The sequence below is a fragment of the Anastrepha ludens genome, chromosome 6, assembly GCF_028408465.1.
Source record: "Anastrepha ludens isolate Willacy chromosome 6, idAnaLude1.1, whole genome shotgun sequence".
NCBI classification, from domain to species: domain Eukaryota; kingdom Metazoa; phylum Arthropoda; class Insecta; order Diptera; family Tephritidae; genus Anastrepha; species Anastrepha ludens.
The window spans coordinates 68,565,063-68,585,212 of record NC_071502.1 but is presented as its reverse complement, the minus strand read 5'-3'; the positions used below and the strand labels follow the sequence as shown (position 1 = coordinate 68,585,212).

At 35.5% G+C, this 20,150-nt stretch overlaps 3 protein-coding genes across 8 annotated transcripts in view; 2 read left to right on the top strand and 1 right to left on the bottom strand.

Moving 5' to 3' along the window:
• LOC128866255 (uncharacterized) overlaps positions 1 to 20,150 on the bottom strand; it is a 229,320-nt gene that overhangs the window by 43,159 nt on the left and 166,011 nt on the right. The window lies entirely within an intron of this gene.
• LOC128866260 (uncharacterized) lies at positions 4,820 to 5,755 on the top strand. Its single transcript, XM_054106847.1, has 3 exons — positions 4,820 to 5,046; positions 5,162 to 5,316; positions 5,392 to 5,755. The coding sequence occupies exons 1-3, from the start codon at positions 4,836 to 4,838 to the stop codon at positions 5,632 to 5,634; spliced, it is 609 nt and encodes a 202-aa protein (XP_053962822.1). The 5' UTR covers positions 4,820 to 4,835; the 3' UTR covers positions 5,635 to 5,755.
• On the top strand, positions 9,921 to 11,255 carry LOC128866258 (protein rtoA-like). The gene is made up of 4 exons (XM_054106845.1): positions 9,921 to 10,179; positions 10,248 to 10,459; positions 10,525 to 10,777; positions 10,838 to 11,255. Exons 1-4 carry the CDS (start codon positions 9,978 to 9,980, stop codon positions 11,230 to 11,232), a joined length of 1,062 nt encoding a protein of 353 aa, XP_053962820.1. The 5' UTR covers positions 9,921 to 9,977; the 3' UTR covers positions 11,233 to 11,255.

Genomic DNA, 20,150 nt, shown 5'->3' with positions numbered 1-20,150 from the left:
CCACTTTACCGCTATGGTACCTGCTATCAAGAAAGTTACTTAAAAAATTAATTAAAGGGTTTTAGTTTCACTTCGTACCCGCCGAATTAACTTTGAAAATAGCTTCGCCTCGCTGCAATTTTTCTGGTATTTGCGGAACATTCTTCCGGTTGGACATGGATGTTCCTAAAGCTGGATATTGTATGTTGTTAATAAGATTAACAGTGGTGAAAAAACGATCAAAGCAAAGTGTCACGTCAGGGTTTCTTCTTCAATCGGTCACATTTCTATTATAGCATCATCTAGCGAACCCTTGATTTGCAAAACCATTTACTTTGAGGTAGTTAAGACGTGTTCTGAGTATGAACAAATCGGACAATAAATATGATTTTTCGGAATATTTTAACCACCACTCCACCAAACTCATCAACCTTCCCAGGTTTACTCGCAAGAACTCACTAAAATCTCATCGCGATCAGGGGTGTTCGTATATAAACCGCCAACAAATCTTAACCAAATGTGTGTTAAGATTTTTAGAAAATGATTAGGTTAAGTAGTTTATTTTCCAACTCGAAGCAAAACAATAGTTAAAATTTTATTTGTGATTAAACTGACTGTTGGTCACATTTTATTGGGATTTTTCGTACGGTACTTATCGTTCCTTATCTGATTTGTGAAAAAATTTCCCATACTAGAAATTGAGGAAATCAACTTGAGAGAACAATTTAAAAACTTCCAGGTTTTCTACATTTGCTAATTAGAGATTCATATACACTATCTATGCATTTCATTGTGATCAGAGAAACTCTTAAGTTGTTCTGTTGTTCTTCCTATGTTAAATATACGTATTTTTAAAGATATTGTATTAGCTGAGATTGTAAAAATTGTTTTGAGGAGGATGATTAACCATTACCTTAGCCAAACAGTTTGTGATACGCTTCGATATGAGAGTTTTTTTTTTAATTTATCTTATTAGTCATTCCATACCAACGACATGGATACAAGTGTAATAAATATAAATATATGTGTTAACTCTAAATTGGTTCCTATAAAGAAAGCATCATTTTTACATGACCACCTACTTTGGAATGAACGTATTGACATAAAAATGTCCAAATATGTATACTCATATATTAGGGTGGGCTATTGACTCGCTGAAGATCAGACAAATAGTAAACATTGGAAAAGTGTAATTCGTGTACTAATTAGCCATACGAACTTAATAAAAGCTTGGAAAGCTTGAGAATCTTCATTGCCGAATAGGGAGACCATTCAGAACTCAATCTAGATGCGATCCTTTCAGCATATTCTAGTCCTTCAATTGAGATCACCACACCAGCGGTGCACAAGTCCCCAGTCGGTATGCAAAATTGCATACACTAAATTAAGAATTGCCACTTTTACAGCATATTCAACAGATTTGGCGAGAACTATTCACAGGCGCACAAATGATTGCGACGATGTTCTGTATTCATTCATCCATAAAAAAACTTAGTATATTGAATTTCTATCATCGACGCCTTCTTACGTTATTCTCGTCTTCTTATGAACTACCTTACGACTTTTCTCAGAGAGGCATGCACTTCAACCTTGTACAGCGTTTCCGCAGTGCCTCAATCATTTTGTTTGCTCTCTCAACTACGAAAGGCGAATCACCCGTTTACACGACATAGTCGTAATTCATTTTGGCAGCACTGCTTCTTTGCCGATGGAAAAAATGTGAGTTAAGCTAAAATACTTTAATTTATTAATTTATCCTTTCTACATCTCAGTGAAAACATAGCGAAAAGGCACTTGCATATACAAATACTTAGACCAAACAAAGGGCTCAACCTACATAAAAGAAGGAATGCGGACTGCAGATATCTCAATGATTTCCCAAGCACGATGTAGTCTCTTACGTTAAATTGCAATAAATTCGGAAACGTGTCAAAAATGTGCAGCCTCTGAAACCTAAATGAAGCAGAAAATGTGAAACATTTTATTAGAAGATGTCCTGTACTCGCTGAGTTTGGAAATATTTATTTAGAAAAATCAGAATTAACAGGAAAAGAAATTATAAGCGCATTAAATGGAGAAAATGATGAAAATTGGAGGAAAATTTTTGGTTTTTTGTATTCAGCTTTACGCTATAAAAATTATTTGATAGGGGAGTTTAACTAATTGGTTATTTTATTTAAATTTATATAAGGAAAACGACAGACGACAAATTATCATGTCTTATAAGCATGTATATATTATATTTATATTATAAACAAATTGAATTGTAAAATTTTTTTTAATTTCTGAAATATATAATTATATATATTATATATATTACTGCTACCACTACTACATCTCAGTGATTAAAAAAAAGCTAGCAAATAGATTACATCATTTATATAAGAGCTTCCCACTCATTGTGGAATTATTTTTATAAATATGTTCATCACCCAGCTGGAAATTTATCTCCCAGAAGGATTCATTTGCTCCTTAAAAATATATGAATTATTCTTTATATTAATTTCGTCCAAGTTAATATTGCATCACAGTATACAAAGGTTGCAGTTGCTCCAAAAATAACATCTGCTTCTTGTGGAGCAATTAATTTAGCTAAGGTCGCCAACCTACCTCCTCAACATAATAATTTTCTTCAAAATTTTCCTTTTCGCTTCCATTTTCTTCATCAATTATTTCTTCTTTGAATATTTTTGGTTTTAGCTTGGAGTCAGTACGCAATAAACTAAGAGTGGTGTACTCTGGGAGCATCGTTTTGAGTTTATACAAGAAATTCTACGTAAATTGCTGAAAGAGCTGAAAGCCAATTAAAAGCAGGGTTCAACACTTTGGCATAGGGGGGTTTTTATTTTAAGGAGACAAAATAGATTTGTAAAATTATAAACAAAAACAACTTTCAAAAGGGTTATTCAAAATTAAATGCCAACGGAATAGTTTCAAATCATTTTTAAATTATAACTGAGAAGCTTTGTTGCACTTATATAAGTGTTAACTGCCCTAATACACGTATGATAACTTTAATATAGGTACAGTGAGTCAAAAAAGTTTTGGCAATATTCCCAATGTTTTTCACAGCAATTTTTTTGTTAACTCTGTATAAATAATAATCATATTCTTACATATAAAGCTTGATGGGCAGAAAATACAGAAACCGTTAGCAGAAAAATTATAAAAAATCATTTGGGATTTTCAGCAATTTCAAATTTGAATTTTATTTCACTTGAAGTAAATGAGCTATACCTTTTTTAATTTTGGACAAAGTTTTAAACTCCGATTGAAATAAATACCATAAAACGATGTTTTTATACAAAGTGTTCCATTTTCCAACATTTTTGTGAACATTTTAAAATAAAATCACTATGCCAAAACTGTTTTGACTGACTGTATGTTTATATACTATGCTATCAAATCATCTTCTGGCTTCCCAAAAGGGGTTGTATTTTTGCAAGTTCGCACTGTGCAATTACTGACTAATAGGCTTTAAGAACGGAATTTTTTTATCAGTTAACGTAATACCACTAATAACAAAAACCAAGGGTAAGTAAAATACTAAATGTGCCAATGAGGTCTGCAAGGTTAGGGCCTGCAAAAAGTGCACACCCTATTAAAAAAAAATAACTTTTTGCTTGAATGTAAAAAAATTGTAACGCTATCTCTTGGTAAACTTTTGAACTCGATACATTACCTAGTTTAGATGATTGGAAATTTACGAGTGTCACAAGTGATTCCAATCGGATAGATAAGCCCATTGCCCCCAGAAAAAAAATCGTCTATGAGAGTCATTTAAAAATAATTAAGGATTTTTCAGAAACCTAAGTATTACGTTTTGATCGATTTTTCAGTTTTTGTATGCTCAATTTCAGATTTGTGTGACATTCAGTCAGTCAACAAACGACCAAGAAAGGAATCGAACTCATTGATTCATGGTTGTGAGTGAGTTTTCCACAAAGAAGCAAATTACTTCGTTACACTATTTGTCGCATTCCCTAGATTTAGTACCATACGACTATTATATACTCCCGAGACTGCTTTTGGCTTTATTGAAGCCATTCAAGCCGCATTCGATAGGACGAATATATTTTTTGGAATTTAGGAACAGGGAAACTACTCTAGGTAAATTTTATAGCGGTACATTGGCTGAACGGTTCCTGTACACAAGAGCTAAAGAAAGAGCTGCATTTGGTAAGCAAACAATAGAAAACGGAGTGCCCGTTTCTTTTCTATATTATGCATTTCAAAATGATGCTCTCGTCTTCAGGTGACCACTTTTGAGTGCTTTTTTCTTTTAACTTTTCTTTGTTTAATCCGCGGACAATTTAAATATTATATAAAACAACTATTACGCAACGAAAGGGAAATAAGTTGTAACCAACCTTATGCATAGAGTTGCATTTTGGTCGTGGGAAATAAGCTAATCAAATTTACTCAAGGGTAGTTGTGCAGCAATAGATATAACAAGTAGTCTGGATAAAATCAATTTAGCTGCTGTGTAGAGCCCTATTGCCAGTGCAGTTGCTCGGATTCATAAATGTGTGTCGTAATACTCGTACCTGTATATTCACTGTCTCTTTCCAATTTGTAAAAAGTTCAATTTTTTCGGTACAGAGGGTGTTTACAATGCATATATAACTGGACCCATATAAGACTAGTGGAGAAATAAATTAAAGTAATCATTTTTAATATATTTATTTACTCTAAATAAGCAATATAAAATCATTTGCACTCAAGAGCTAGCTGATAAATGAAATATAACACTTGAGAATATTCCAGCATAGTATTGGGAAATTTCAACAAGGAAGCACTTAAGTCGACTGCGATACTGATAAAATCTATAAAAGGAACTAGCAATGAGTAACTGAATGGGAAATCCAAACAAAATGGGTCGCAGCATAGAACAACTCGCTGTTACAATACTTCTAGCGCTGGCGCTATTTATCGGCAATAGCACTGCCACTGGGGCGGTAAGGACATGCTATACCTGTGATGGCATCAATTGCCAGAGAACGTCACTCGTTAAAGAACAAAAGTGTCAGGATGCTTTGGATTATTGTGTGACCGTGTTTGAAAAATGTAAGAGTTAAATAAATTAATATAAGCCGAATTTGTAAAAAGCATCTTGCAGCAGAATTAGTTACAGCAGTCTAAATATTTAAGCAAGAATTTTGTTCCCTTTTCCACTTTTCAGTTAGCGTTGTGCAAAAGGGTTGCTCGCTGGAGGTGCCCACTGAGTTGCGGCAGCGCTGTGATGCCAACACTGTTGAATGTCATAAATGCAATGCAGATCGTTGTAACAATCTAGGCCAACCGAATTATTTGTGCTTGCAGTGTGACTCTAGCAAAGTATGTGTTTATTGCAAAAAAATCGTATTTATAATATTTAAATATAAAGTAAATTTCATGGTGTTTGTTTTTTAGGAAGCCAGTTGTGCCAGCAATGCCAGCGGCATCATGCCTACGCGTTGTCCCTCGCCGACGGCGCCGAATTCCTATTGCTATGTGAAATATGATGGTGGTGTCACTACACGTGGATGCTCTACAACTGTAGCTGACCAGCAGAGCTGTTATTCAAACGCCAACTGTATGCTATGTCTAGCTGGCGACCTCAAAAGCTGCAATGGTGTGGACTTTGCGCCCGGCTCCCGTGCTATGCGGCTTTAGAAAGATTCGAGGTTAACATGGATGGAAAAGTAAATGTTTAACACGTTTAAAATGTTCGTCTTGTAATGAAAATATAATAATATATTAGTATTAAATAAATGGATTGCATTTGTACAAAAGATTTTGAAACTAATAATTCAACAGCAAAAATGGCTGAGGTTGCTACGGCGAATGAGCTCGGTCTTATAAAAAGTGTTAAAAAAGGAGTATAAAATATTTAATGAGGTACTAGCATGGAGTAAAAGGGAGAAAAAGAACAGGTGCTGTTTTCCTAAACATTCTTCAAAAACATATTTTGGATGGCATCCCTTTGAATGAACAGCAACAAATGTGGTGCCATTTCATTTTCTGATTGCCGTTAGGGAGCATTTACAACAAACCCTTCCACGTAGATGGATAAGAAGTGGCGGATCTGTACGATACCCTCCTCCTAGATTTCCTTTTTTGGGGATATTTGAAAAAAATGTGTCTACCGTAAGCCTATGAGTAGGCTTAAAGCGCTGCAGCTACGAATGAATCAAAAACGCCAATAAATCCAAGTGACTGAAGGGTTTTTAGAAAAAGTTCAAATATTATCCAGTCATAGAAGTCGTGTCTGCTCGGAAATGGAAGGGGGGCACGTTGAATATCTTTTGTAACTTTTTTGTTCGTCTGACTGCAGAAGAACTTGCAATGTCACTAAAACCGCTAGTTCATTTGCTTCTTAGTTCACACTTTTACCTCCTTAAACATTTTATATTGTTTTCGGAGGGTAACAAACAACTCATATCCTTAATGTCTAAAATATCAAAAAAAAGATTCAAAATGTTACTTAACCTTACTAGGCACGACGTTAGTGTAGTCACCGATTTTCTTACTAGGCGTTGCAGCGTAATGAAAGTACGAGTGTACATAATGCTCTTACTAGGTAAAACTTCGCCTGGAAGCAAGTGACCGCAATTTCAAATCGCCATGAGACCTTACAAATTTCCTTAGTAATAACTAATAGATAGAATACCTGTAATGGAATATAAGTTTGTGGCAACGGCTCAATTCTAATTGTAACCTAAAAATATTGAAATTCACTAAAAAGAATTTAGTAGTTCTGGTGAGACTAGAGCGCTTCGATATTCTCTCTAGGCTGTGTTTCTGAACCAAACAATATTGAAAAGGACACAACAGCTGTTGAGATAGAAGGAGTGTTTCGAAAATGAGCGATTGTAAATCAGATGTAATACCTCTTTAGCGATCAACTGAAGATAATTATCTGAGAAACTAGCTTCTTTATTCCAAGGTTATAATGATCAATGTAAATTAGAAAAAGAGAATCTCTCAACAAATTGTATTTGAACCTCGAAAATGGAAGAATAATTTCACATTTCGGAGTTCAAATGAGAGAACTTTAAAAGCTTTAAATTTTTATTTTATTTATTAATTAATTTAAAATACATACAATGTATATATATTGTGTGTATATATATATATATATATATATATGTAATAGGACTATGAATAAGTTCGTGCGGTTTTTTTCGAAATTTGAAACTTTATTGACGTAAAATGGTTACAAATTTAATATTCAAAATATTGTCCATCGCTTACTACTACTTTTTCCCATCTTTCTGGCAATTCACGGATTCCCTTTGTGAAAAATTCGGTCGGTTTTGCCGCAATCCACGAATCGATCCATTTTTTGACTTCATCGTAATTACGGAAGTGCTGGTCAGCCAGGCCATGTTGCATCGATCGGAAGAGATAGTAATCGGATGGCGCAAGGTCTGGACTATACGGCGGGTGGGGTAGGACATCCCATTTGAGCGTTTCTAAGTATGTTTTGACCACTTGTGCAACATGTGGCCGAGCATTGTCATGTTGCAAAATAACTTTGTCGTGTCTATCGGCGTATTGCGGCCGTTTTTCTCGCAGTGCTCGGCTCAAACGCATCAATTGTCGTCGGTAGACATCCCCCGTAATCGTTTCATTCGGTTTCAGTAGCTCATAATACACAACACCCAGCTGGTCCCACCAGATACACAGCATAACCTTCAGGCCATGAATATTCTGCGCCGACGTCGATGTTGAAGCATGGCCAGGGTATCCATACGTTGCCCGACGTTTTGGATTGTCGTAATGGACCCACTTTTCATCGCCAGTCACAATTCGATGCAAAAAACCCTTTCTTTTGTGCCGTTGAAGCAGTTGTTCGCATGCCATAAAACGGCGTTCAACGTCTCTTGGCTTCAATTCATACGGCACCCAATGGCCTACCTTTCGGATCATTCCCATGGCTTTTAAACGTTTGGAAATGGTTGATTGATCAACTCCCAAAGTTTTTGCAACCTCTTCTTGCGTTTGAGCCGGATCTTGATCGAGCAATTCCTCCAATTCGGTATCCATGAACTTTGGCGGCGCACCCTCGCGTTCTTCGTCTTCCAAGCCAAAATCACCACTTTTAAAGCGTGCAAACCACTTCTGGCACGTTCGCTCAGATAGAGCATGCTCACCATAAACTTCCACCAAGATACGATGACTTTCGGCTGCTTTTTTCTTCATATTAAAATAATGAAGAAGAATTCCCCGCAAAAACACATTATTTGGCACGAAATTCGACATTTTCAAGTGTGGTAAAAATATTGTTGTTTACGCTTCAAATAAAAAACTTATACTGACGTTTGTGCCTTACGACAGTAGCTCTCCAATGAATGTTTGGAAATGTGGATCGATGGAATAATAATCAAGTTACGCCATCTGTTGTAAAACCGCACGAACTTATAAATAGACCTATTATATGTAATATATTTATATAATTGGCGCTTACACCCGATTTGGGTGTTTGGCCGAGCTCTTCCTCCTACATTTTTAATCCGACTCCGCACGACAGATATTTTTTAATGAGGAGCTTTTACATGGCGGAAATACTTTGCCTGCTGAAGAGCGACCGCTATTAGAAAAATACTCCTTCTATTATTACATACAATAGTACAGTATTAATTAAAGATACATACTTACACACTATACCAAAATTCATGTAACAAACAAGCCAAATATTTATTTATAATTGGCGGTTGCACCCTTTATCTTGTGTGCGTCTTGATTTTATTCCACAATTGGGGCACCTACAGTTTTAAGACGACCGCTTTAAAAAAAAAACCTTTTCAACAAACAAGCAAAATTAGAGAGTTAAAATATTAGCAAATAATATGACAAAATAAAAAAGGATCTAATTAGAACCAAGAAAACATTAAATTCAAGAAGTGCGCGAGGAAAAGATGCTTTACTCGCATAATAAGTCTTAAAGTTTTCGCTATAAAAAAGGAAAACACTGCGAAAACTTCTTTGTGGAAGATTAAAACATATCCGCTCAAGTAAAACTGGGAAATCAATGGTGCCATTGTTAACATTGAAAAGGATGGAAGTGAAAGGACAGTTTTATTATTTTATAAAGTGACCACTTTAATTAGCATAAGCCGAGAATCATAGGATAGAACAGGAACCTCAAATCAAAAGAAGCGTGTTTAAGAATTAATTTTTGAACGCATTTGATTCTCCTTATCGAAAGTTGTCTTATGGTCTCCAAGTAATAACTCCGTACTCCAAGTGAGAACAAACAAGAGCATAATAGTGTGTAGGCATATGGATTATTTAATTTGTATAAATTACGATGAATGAAACTCCGAAGGATGAATGTAGCTCCGAACTGAATACGATTGTGTAAGAATACTATTAATATAACTATTTCAAGAAAATTTAGTGTAGAATATAATTCCGAGATCCTTAAGTTCGGTTACCTACAGCTTGTAGAATTGGTATAGAATGTATTAAAAACGTTTGATGCCTCAAAAACCTTAAGTGAAAACATTTTTCAGTGCTGTTCAGCCAAACTATCTTTACCACTTTCTTACCTCTCCTATACCATCGTTCTGCAATTTCTCCTGACTCCCTAAATATAAGTCTGAATGATTATCACTTCTCGTTTACGTCGCGCGAAGCAATGCACAAATTCGTATATGTAAAGATATAAATTTACAGAATCAGTTGTTTATTTCGTGATAAAAAGCACATATGTAGTACATATTCACATGTTGTTGAATGAAAACCACCAGCAAATAGTTCCTACAAATCAATTTAAGAGCTCTTCACAATAACTCGTAAGTACTATGTATTCCATATCGATTCGAATGTAAACACTTCAGCTATGATATTATTTAAGGTTTAAGTGATACGAGTATATGTGAGTAGTCGAGGAAATTACAAATATTGCATGTACTGCCATTGCAACAACAGAATCATCTATAAATACAAGTTGCAAAGAAGCTTATCAGGTTATTTCATTGATGTGGCGGTGCAAGTAGAAACTAAGGAAAATGTTCGTGGGCAGTAAATGGGTACGTAAGATGGCGACACAAACTTTAGTAGCCTTGCTGCTATTGCAAGTGCTAATTGGTTGTACAGAGGCAGCCACGAAATGCCACAAATGCACAGGAATTAATTGTCAGCGCACCAGCTACACAGCCACTGAGGATTGTGTGGATGCACTTGACAGCTGTACGACTATTTTTCAAGGATGTAAGACAAACTCTGATCACATTAGACAATTAATATGTAAACTCTACATAATTTATTTCTACCAACAGCTACCGTTTTGGCACAAGGCTGTTTGGGCCAATTAGCGGTGGAGTTACGCAATAAATGCGAAACGCCAACTAATACAAATGAAGACAACGAAGTCGCTATGGAAGGTGAGAAATTGCAAACGGCGAATGCAGCTTGTTATCGGTGCCGTGAAGATTTGTGTAATGAAGTGAGTGGTGAGGCGTTCGAGTGTATACAATGTGACTCGAATGCGGTAAGTGGAAAAAACCTGAAAATATTTCCAATATGATAGTATGCACTTATAAATATGGATTGTAGGATGGCGAGTGTGCAAGCGGAAATCTGCAACCTGCAAAATGTCCTATCGGGAGATCTATGAATTCTTATTGCTATACGAAGGTGGAGGGAAAGCGTGCGATACGTGGTTGTGCAACAAATTTAGTAGAACAAAAAGAATGTTTGAATAGTAACGATTGTGTGCTGTGCTCACCATTGGACATTAGCGGCTGCAATCGAGATCCCAAAATTTCAACAGATGGCACCGGCTCAGGTTCTGAGAGCGGTGGTTCAGGTAATGGAGCTAATGCAGATACAAGTGATGGTGATTCTAATTTCAGTTGTGGGGTTTTAGATAATGGAACTGGTACTGGCGACGGAGGTTCAAGTTCTGGAGGCGGAGGCGGAAATGGGGGCGGGTCAGGTACTGGCGATGGTGGTTCAAGTTCAGGAGGTGGAGGGGGAAACGGTGGTGGATCAGGTACTGGCGATGGTGGTTCAAATTCAGGAGGTGGAGGCGGAAATAATAGTGGATCAAATAATGGCACGGGTTCTGGTACTGGTGATGGTGGTTCAAGTTCGGGTAATGGAGGCTCCGGTACTGAAAGTGGTGGCTCAGATAATGGCTCCAGTTCTGGTAATGATACAACCGATTCGGGAAATAATAATACCAGCGGAGCTACGCTCATCTCAAATTACAAACTATTGACAACTGTTATTTTTATTTTATTAGCTTTATTTAAATTTTAAGATAATCTGTAATGAGATAAATTATTCTACAGATAAAATGTTTCAAAATAAATAATTGTATGAAAAATAAAGTTTTAATAGAAATTTAAATTTTATAAAAAATAAATAAAAAGTGACTAAACAAAAATTAAATTTGTTTAAGGAAATTTAAAGTTAAAAAACAAATTAATTTTGTACACCCTTGAGTATCATCCTTATTTTAGGTTATTCAACTAACATAACTAAGAAAAATTCCCTGTGGCTACAGATATAAAAAAGTATACCAAAATATACTAAAATTTAAAGTTTTAGTTTTTATGTTTACATTTTAGTGAAAAAAATAAAAACATTATTTCATGGGGTGAATTCTCTTTATATTATATAAGCTTCACGAAAAACATAACTTTTTTTTTACTTGTTGCTGCTAGTCTTAAAACCAGCAGTCTGAAAAAATCTTAAATATAGTAATAAGACCAAAATACTTGTGGTATTCGAATAGCTTTAAAATAATCTATCCTTATCTTAAACTAAAATTATACAAATAATACTTATTTAATATAAAAAAGAATTGTAACCAATTAAAAAAAGATAAAAAGGTAGTAAAATATTAAAAAAAAATTTGGGCTTAATTTTAATTCTCTTAATTCTTTTCAGACACTATCCCATGTGTCTTCAACTTCTTTTATTAAATTCCTTTTGCATACAAAATTATGAATTTCGCTCTAGTGTTGAAAGTATAACCAAATACCAAAGTATGTAATGACAAAAAAAAGATACTTAGCTCACAGCCTGGAGATAAATTATTATCTCAGGTAGCTGTGTAGACCAAAATAATGAACGACTTCTCCGAATGAAGCCAAAAAAACATATATAAAGCATAATCAGAAGATCATTGATTTATTTGTGACAAAGGCGAACTTATCGTTGATAGATTCGAGGACGTTTACATGTAGAAAACCAGACATTTCGGAGCTCATTGAAAAAACCGCTGCTCTCATTACCACACATTGAAAAAGGACTTGCATGGACTAAGGCAAATTCAGAAGGGAATTGAACAAACGTAATATTCATGGGTGAAACTTTTTTTTGGACGAATAGTTGCATACGCCAGTCCTGGTGTTTTGCTGATAATTAACAACTTCAATGAACTGTTAAGCACTCCATTAAGGTTTATGTTTAGGGTTGCTTCTCCGAAAACAGATTTGACCATTCAAAGGAAAACAAATAAAGGAGGTCAGAGAATTATCAAGCCAAGTTTGACTGATTTGGAGCTGATGACTTGAAGATATGAAGTTACTAATAGGAAATGGTGGTAACTATACAGTACTTATACATATATATTGCGTATAATACATATTATACGCCAATATAATGCAGTTTGTTAGAATCGATTAACTTCTAAATTATGGCGATCAAACTTCTATTAGCCAGACTGTACAATGTGTGTTGGGAACTGCACTGTTGCTAACAGGCGACAGGGTACCGTACAGTGGGCATGAACCACCAAAAATGGAAAAGGTTTTTTCTGATAGCGATCGCCCTCAGCAGGCAATGGTAAACCTCCGAGAGTATTTCTGCCATGAAAAGTTTTCTCATAAAAAAGTTCATCTGTCGCTCTAAAGATGCATAAAACTGTAGATTTGTCGATTTGTGGAACAACACAAAGACTCACACCACAAGTTGGACCAGGAGCTCGGTCCACACCAAGCAACCGATAAGTAGGATGAAGACTGGAAACAACAATGATCTCAGCAGGAAAGAAAAATACGTTTATTCGTCCGTAAGGGCCATTGTGTCCCAGCAATGGCTATGTTTTCTCATCATAGGAAGTGATTTGCTTCGAGAATTAGATTCCATAGAGATTATTAAAAGAATGAAAACCATGAAAACTAACTTTAATTTGGTCTTTCCTGACAAGTACTTTAGAAATGATTGTTTCTTTTATTTAAATGTTGCAGAATTGTTGAAAGTCTTTAGCACCTGTTTCCCCATCTATGTACTTAAATCGATTTTTAAGTATTACTATTATTAAGAATATTTTAGTATTCTAGAGGCCTCCACTTTCGTAAATCCATCTACCATTTGATTCAAAATTTTAAAAATTTAATACTAAAAATATTTAAAGAAATCCACTTTCCATATCCAGGAATTATAAGTGCGTTAATCTTTTTCATTATTAATTAAGAAAAACATTTTTCTAATAGCGGTCGCCCCTACCATTGCCTGGTAAATCTCCGAGTGTATTTCTGCCATGACAAAAGCTCCTCATAAATATCTGCCGTTCGGAGTCGGCTTGAAACTGTAGGTCCCTACATTTGTGGAACAACATCAAGACACGCACCAAACACCTAAAAAGGGTGTACGCGCCAATTATATATATATATTTCAATATGTGCGCTTCAACTTTTTTCCGATAGGGAGGGCGAACGACACAATATTTTTCATTTTTCGCTTGTCATTTGTAAACTTCATTAGTATACATTTCATCATGGAACGCTACACATTTGAGCACCGATTGCAAATCGTGCAAATTTTTTATGAAAATAATCGTTCTGTTGCTGCTACTTTAAAAGCATTTAACAAGCCGTCCCGTTTTGGGGTTATGTGAAGTCATTGGTCTACAGTAACAAGCCGGCGACGATTTGTGAGCTCAGAGCCAATATTGAACGCGAAATTGCTGGAATTTCGGCCGATTTATGCAAAAGAGTGGTCGAAAATTGGGTTCAACGATTGGACTTCGTAAAAAGTGCACGCGGTGGTCATGCAAAAGAAATCGAATTTCATACTTAAATGTATATGTTCAAACTCGATAATAAAAAAAAATTAGTTAAAAAAGTCAAACCGTTTGTGTTTTATTCAAAAAAGTTCAAAAGTTGAAGCGCTCTTACTGAAAAAACCTATGTATTATATATATAATCTATTTCATCCACGTCGTTCATACTTTGAGTTCGCCGTTATTAAACTTTATAAGCTTTGTCTTTGCTTTTGATTGATTCTAATAAATTTGTTATAATATCTCCACTTGTAATACAACATTATCTTCCAATTAAACGGTATCAATAAACTGACAATAAAATGTAGTTCGAGTTAACAAGATAAAGGATGCCGTGATTAATACATATAAGCAGGGGCACAACCAGAATTTTTTTCTTGGGGTTTTGTATAAAACCTCTCCATGTTCTAAAAAAAATAAAGTAATAATAAAACAAACGACATTTTTAATGATCACAATAGTCACAATAAATCAAAAAGAGCACATAAAACAAATGATAATTTTATTTCGAATTGTCGCTTGTTTTGAACAAATTATTCTAAAATTATTTCCATCATAGGAATTTAAGTCTCTCAAGATGCAATTAAAAAGAGGCCCTCCCGTATTCAGCCGCTCCCATATTATAATTATTATTATTATTATTATAGTTTGGTTCGAATCTCGGTGAAACACCAAAATTAAGAAAAACATTTTTCTAATAGCCGTCGCTCCTCGACAGGCAATGGCGAAACCTCCGAGTGTATTTCTGCCATGAAAAAGCTTCTCATAAGGTCCCTCCATTTGTGGAACAACATCAAGACACACACCACAAATAGGAGGAGGAGCTCGGCCAAATACCCAAAAAGGGTGTACGCGCCAATTTATATATATAGGTATATATACAGTTATAGTTTGCTTAAGCGCTGATTAAGTGGCGCATAGTGTCAAATTTAGTAATTTCCACTTATTTTTACCCTCTTGGTCTACCTCAGCGTGTATACCATTGTGGGTTCCACTCTAAAGCCATCGTTGGTATTTCCTGGGCTGATGATGTTGGCCAGGATTCACAAACAAAAAATAAAACCGATTTGATGTTAGAATTAAAAATGCGTATTTTCATTTTCTCCGTAAACTGCTTGCACTATCACACTTTTTGGGCATCGCAAAAGCTGTTTTTGTTTCTTTAATCTTGCTGTTATATCAGCGAAAGCGACACCGTTTGCGGTAATTTGGCTACCAAGATACGTGAACTCTTTAACTTCTTCAATCTGATGGCGAGAAATGGCTATATTATTACGCTGAATTTATTAATTGATTTCGTTTTCTAAATATTTATTTTGGTCGCGCAAATCATTCAGTTTGGACTGCAGTTGAGACTGTTTACTTGAGAGATTAACGATGACTAAGGCCAAATATTTTCCATTTTCCATTTAGGTGTCGAAATTCTTTTTAGAGGAGTAAAAAAATTGTAGTTGCCAATAATTATATTCTAAGAAAAGTAATTGCTAATAAATCCTTTTCTCTCGATGGTAAAATGATGTTAAAAAATTCCTTTGAACCCCGTGGTGTTCTTCATTTTCTCGATATGAAACAATATGTTAGGCATTTTTCATATGGAGATATTGTTAGAGAATTTGTTACAAAAATAATGAAGATTCAAAATACACTAAACAAATAATAAAAATATGGATATGCTATCGTTTGTTGCGGTCTGGACTTTAAAGGCATCGTGGAACAATCAGTTTCAATAACAGGAATTAATGAAATTCCATCTTCCAATTAATTTCCATTCTCCCACACTTTTTCTTTCATTCCTGCTAGTTGTTATGGGAACAGATGCTAGATTTGTTAATAAATTATATATATTCGGCAGCGTATCTGTGTAGTTCAATGACTTTGAAAACAGTTTTTAGTCTTGCCTCGGACTTCATATTGCAATTATTTTACAGCAGAGCTTTAAATCAATATAAACTTTTTCTAAATTGGGTATGGCACTATATGGAAATCAAAACTCGAGGTATTCTCGGAAAGAATTCGACAGCCAAGGAGTATTTTTTTGTATTAAAAATCTATCCTTTACACTGCGAATAAACGGATATAAGGGTGGTATATAGAATGCCTATTCGATGATGGGTTTCAACACCTTGTGTTTCAGAAATCGTAAATCTGAGTGGTTTTTTAATACAGCCATTAATTTCAAGTTGCTTTCCAACACCATGTATTGTATGTATGGTTGCTCAATTTAAATTTTCTCCATTATTTCTTATACTGTTTTTTTATTTTTTTTTCAGTGGTTTCCATGATGAAAGGTGACATCCTTTATGGGCATACAATTGTTGGGGGTTTCGAAACCTAGGACCCCCCTTGCCATTTTTGACATATCTGACGACAAACGTCGACTGATAGATAACTGCTAATGATTTTTCCTGCCCATATTTTATTTATGTATTAAAGTATAGATAAGGCCATTAATAATGATCAGTGGATTTCACGAATACAAACGGAAATTGATAAATGTGACATTGTGTCTTAAAGCATATCTGCTACCATATCTTCTATTAAACTATGACAATTCATAAGCGTCACCAGCCAGTGTAAACAGTTATCAAGTGATAGTGAGTCATGTTGATCTCGCACCTTTTCACAAACAGTTTTGCAGAAAAGAAAGATAACGTGTTCAAAGGGCGCTTCCCCGCTTTTGCAATTTAAAAATATCGGCTTTAAGTCGATGTTAGAAACACGGTATTTAGAACGGATGTGTTGTAGCAAAAGTAACGATGAATTGAGGTATTAGTTACTTTGCTTTCGCTTCTAAATAAGAAAGGGTACATATCAATTAACACGAGTACAAGGAAAATATTTCCTCGAATCTACTGATGATATTTGAAAATTCACTCCAATTCTATGATTTACTTTTCAATCTCTGACGAAATTTTCTAAGGTGAAGAGATAGCGTATCTCTATCTACTATAGCGCCACTTGTCCATCAAGCACCAGTTTTCAATCAACTTAGGCTTCATATCCAGTTTGACAAATTTTTCTATGTATATTTTTTATTGAGGTAGGCGTATAATTTTTTTTCTTTTAAATTTACCGTTGAATGGAAACTGACATCATTATACAGAGCGACATTCTCTCAAGAGTTATATGTACAAGGTGTGTTCCAAAAGTATCGCGAATTTTGAATTTTCGCAGGTTACGTATATTTGAATCTCGATTTTTTTTTGGTACTCATGTCTCTCACGCATACCGACGAGTTCGGCCATTTTGAATGTTCAGTTAATTGTTGATAGCTGCTTTGCTTGCACGTGTTTCGGCTCGTCTTCGATTTTTACCTATTCAAAAAGATGGATCAAAGAATCTGTATCAAATTTTGTGTGAAAAACGAAATTAAGTGCGCGGATGCATTCCGAATGTTGACTGTGTCATACGGAGAAGCTACTTTGGACCAAAGCAACGTTTATCGGTGGTACCAAATGTTCTCAGAAGGCCGAGAAGCTGTGAACGGCGAAAAGCGTGCTGGACGCCCGAGCCCTTCAGCAACAGACGAAAAAATTGATGAAGTGAAGAAAATGGTATTGGCCAATCGTCGAATCACCGTTAGAGAAGTTGCTGAGGACCTAGAAATATCGATTAGCTCGTGCCATTCGATTTTTTTCAATGATTTTGGCATGAGACCGGTCGCCCCGAAATTCGTACCAAAACTGGTTAATTTCGACCAAAAGTAGCATCGCATGAACATTGCTAATGAGATGTTGGACTCTGTCCGCGACGACCCAAATTTGCTCCAGAGAGTCATAACTGGTACCGAATCGTGGGTTTATGGTTATGACGTGGAAACCAAAGCTCAATCACCTCAATGGAGCAGCAGCACGAACCAAGACCGAAAAAAGCGCGAAGTTCGGTCGAATGTAAAAGTTTTGCTTACCGTTTTCTTCGATTGCAGGGGCGTTGTGCATCATGAGTTCTTGCCACAGGGTAAAACGGTCAATAAGGAATATTACCTGCAAGTTATGCGCAATTTGCGCAAAGCAACCCACGAGAAACGCACGGATTTGTGGAAAAACAATCATTGGCTCATGCATTACGATAACGCCCCTGCTCACACATCGTTGCTTCTGCGCGACTTTTTGGCCAAAAACAACACGTCTGGATAAGTGGGCTATGTCTCAAATCCGCGAGTAGCACACTGGCGTGCAAACCGAGTGAGGTCAGTTTTAGTTGGTTTTAGCTGGCGAAAGTCCTGCTAAAGTTAAAGTAACGTATTAACCAATAGTCGGCCAAATTCTCGTAGTGACTTGTGACCCAAAATAATTGCAATTAGTAAATAAAATAATTAAGATGAAACACAAAAGCCTACTCTTGTTCGTTGGTAAAAAATTAGTGGGACCCATTATAGTAATTATTGGAGATATAAGTACAGTCTTCTATGATTTTTTTTATTTTTCCTTTCATAAATTGGAACATACTATAAATGACGTCTTTTAATATTACGAATATTAATTAAACACAGAAACGATATTTTCCGTAGCTTTTAGTCCGTTTACCCAGTAATTATCTCAATTAGTATAAATAATATAACATTAAAATCAATCAATTCTCAACAATTGAAAAACGTCTCGATTCATACCACGATTGTACGTTTGCAACGAAGACGATTTGCTCGATTGTTGAAACATCTTGGAATCGCCCATTTCCACGTGAGGTCCTTCTGATCACGTGAGAATCGGAGTGACTTTCCTTGGCTATCAGGCCACAATTTTGGCTAGTGATGGAAGTCGTAATCGGACACTATCCGATGGGCATTAGTGCTATGAGCTTCAACATAACTTCTAGTCCCTTTTGCAGGAACTATCTGTATGGTGATGAGGCTATACTCTTGTTATCTCAGCATCTACTCCTCAACTGCTTTGTTTTCGCGCGGTTAAGAATCAAGTGAGGAGTTATCAGTATTGGGCATTAGTCGCTTACGAAATTTTCTCATTAGGAAACATTAATTTCTGATCTCTATCGTTCAAGGGTAAGGGCCCTTTTTTCTTTTTCCCTTCTTTGCGAAATGATATCACCGTCAAAGTGAACCTAGTCCAACGTAATCTAGCCTAACCTATAGCTCAAGGCAGACGGATGAACGACAATAAAACGCCTTTTGACATGTAGTAGGAGCTACGTCCGCCATGAGTTCGATTTAATTTACTTTTGTATTCGTATTCCCTACAATTCTTCCTAGCCACTATTATTTTCTTAATGTCCCATGTAGAAATTTCTTAGGTTGGGTTAGCCAGGTTGCTTGAAATTCCTAACATTTTGCCAATAATTGTAACTGTTAATAATATTTGAGGATAAGAAAAAAAGTATATTTAGTACTAAATTACGTTGGGTTTGATAAAATGAATTTAGAGGCTATAAAATTAGCTTGGAAGTTTATACCACCACGCCCATTTCCAAGAATGTTTAAAGTACTCGTAAGCCATTCTTTGAGCTCAGAGACAAAACTAGAATATGTTTTAATTTTACCAGTTAATAATTTCTTGAAATTTCGAAAATTCGTTATAGGGATGGTGACTACCCCCATTGTTCGATTTCACCATTTTAAAAAAATGTGTGCACATTTTCCTTATCGGTTACTGATTTTTGTAATTCTGCAAATTACCGCCATGTGGACGGACTGACAATAAAAACACAGTTTCTCGCTTTATTCCGTATATTTTGGTAAAAATATGTTGATATCTCAAAACCATTATTCTGTTATAAGCTACCGTTATGTGCACAAAGTTGAAAAAGACAAAAGAGGCAAAATGTTTGCGCAAACCATATTTTATTGCATTTTGGAGTCATGTGTTGCAAAGAAATGCGGATAACCGAAATGTCGAGGAGCGTCTTGTCGGCAAGTTTAATCTGAAAGCCATATACGAGTATATATACTCAAGATACCTATGTATTAAACGAGTAATAGTAGTGCTGGTAGAATTAGCGATAAGAATTGTAAAGAAATTCCAAATTTAGATTACGTTTAGCCATCGATATTATAATTTTACACATTCACATACATACATACCTACATACTACGCACGCCTAAAATCTATTGGCTATTGGTGAGGAAAACTATAACTAATCTTAGCAACTAATCTACGTACATTCCACTGTTTTATTTTTTCCCCTATTGATATCATGGGCCGTAAATATTGTA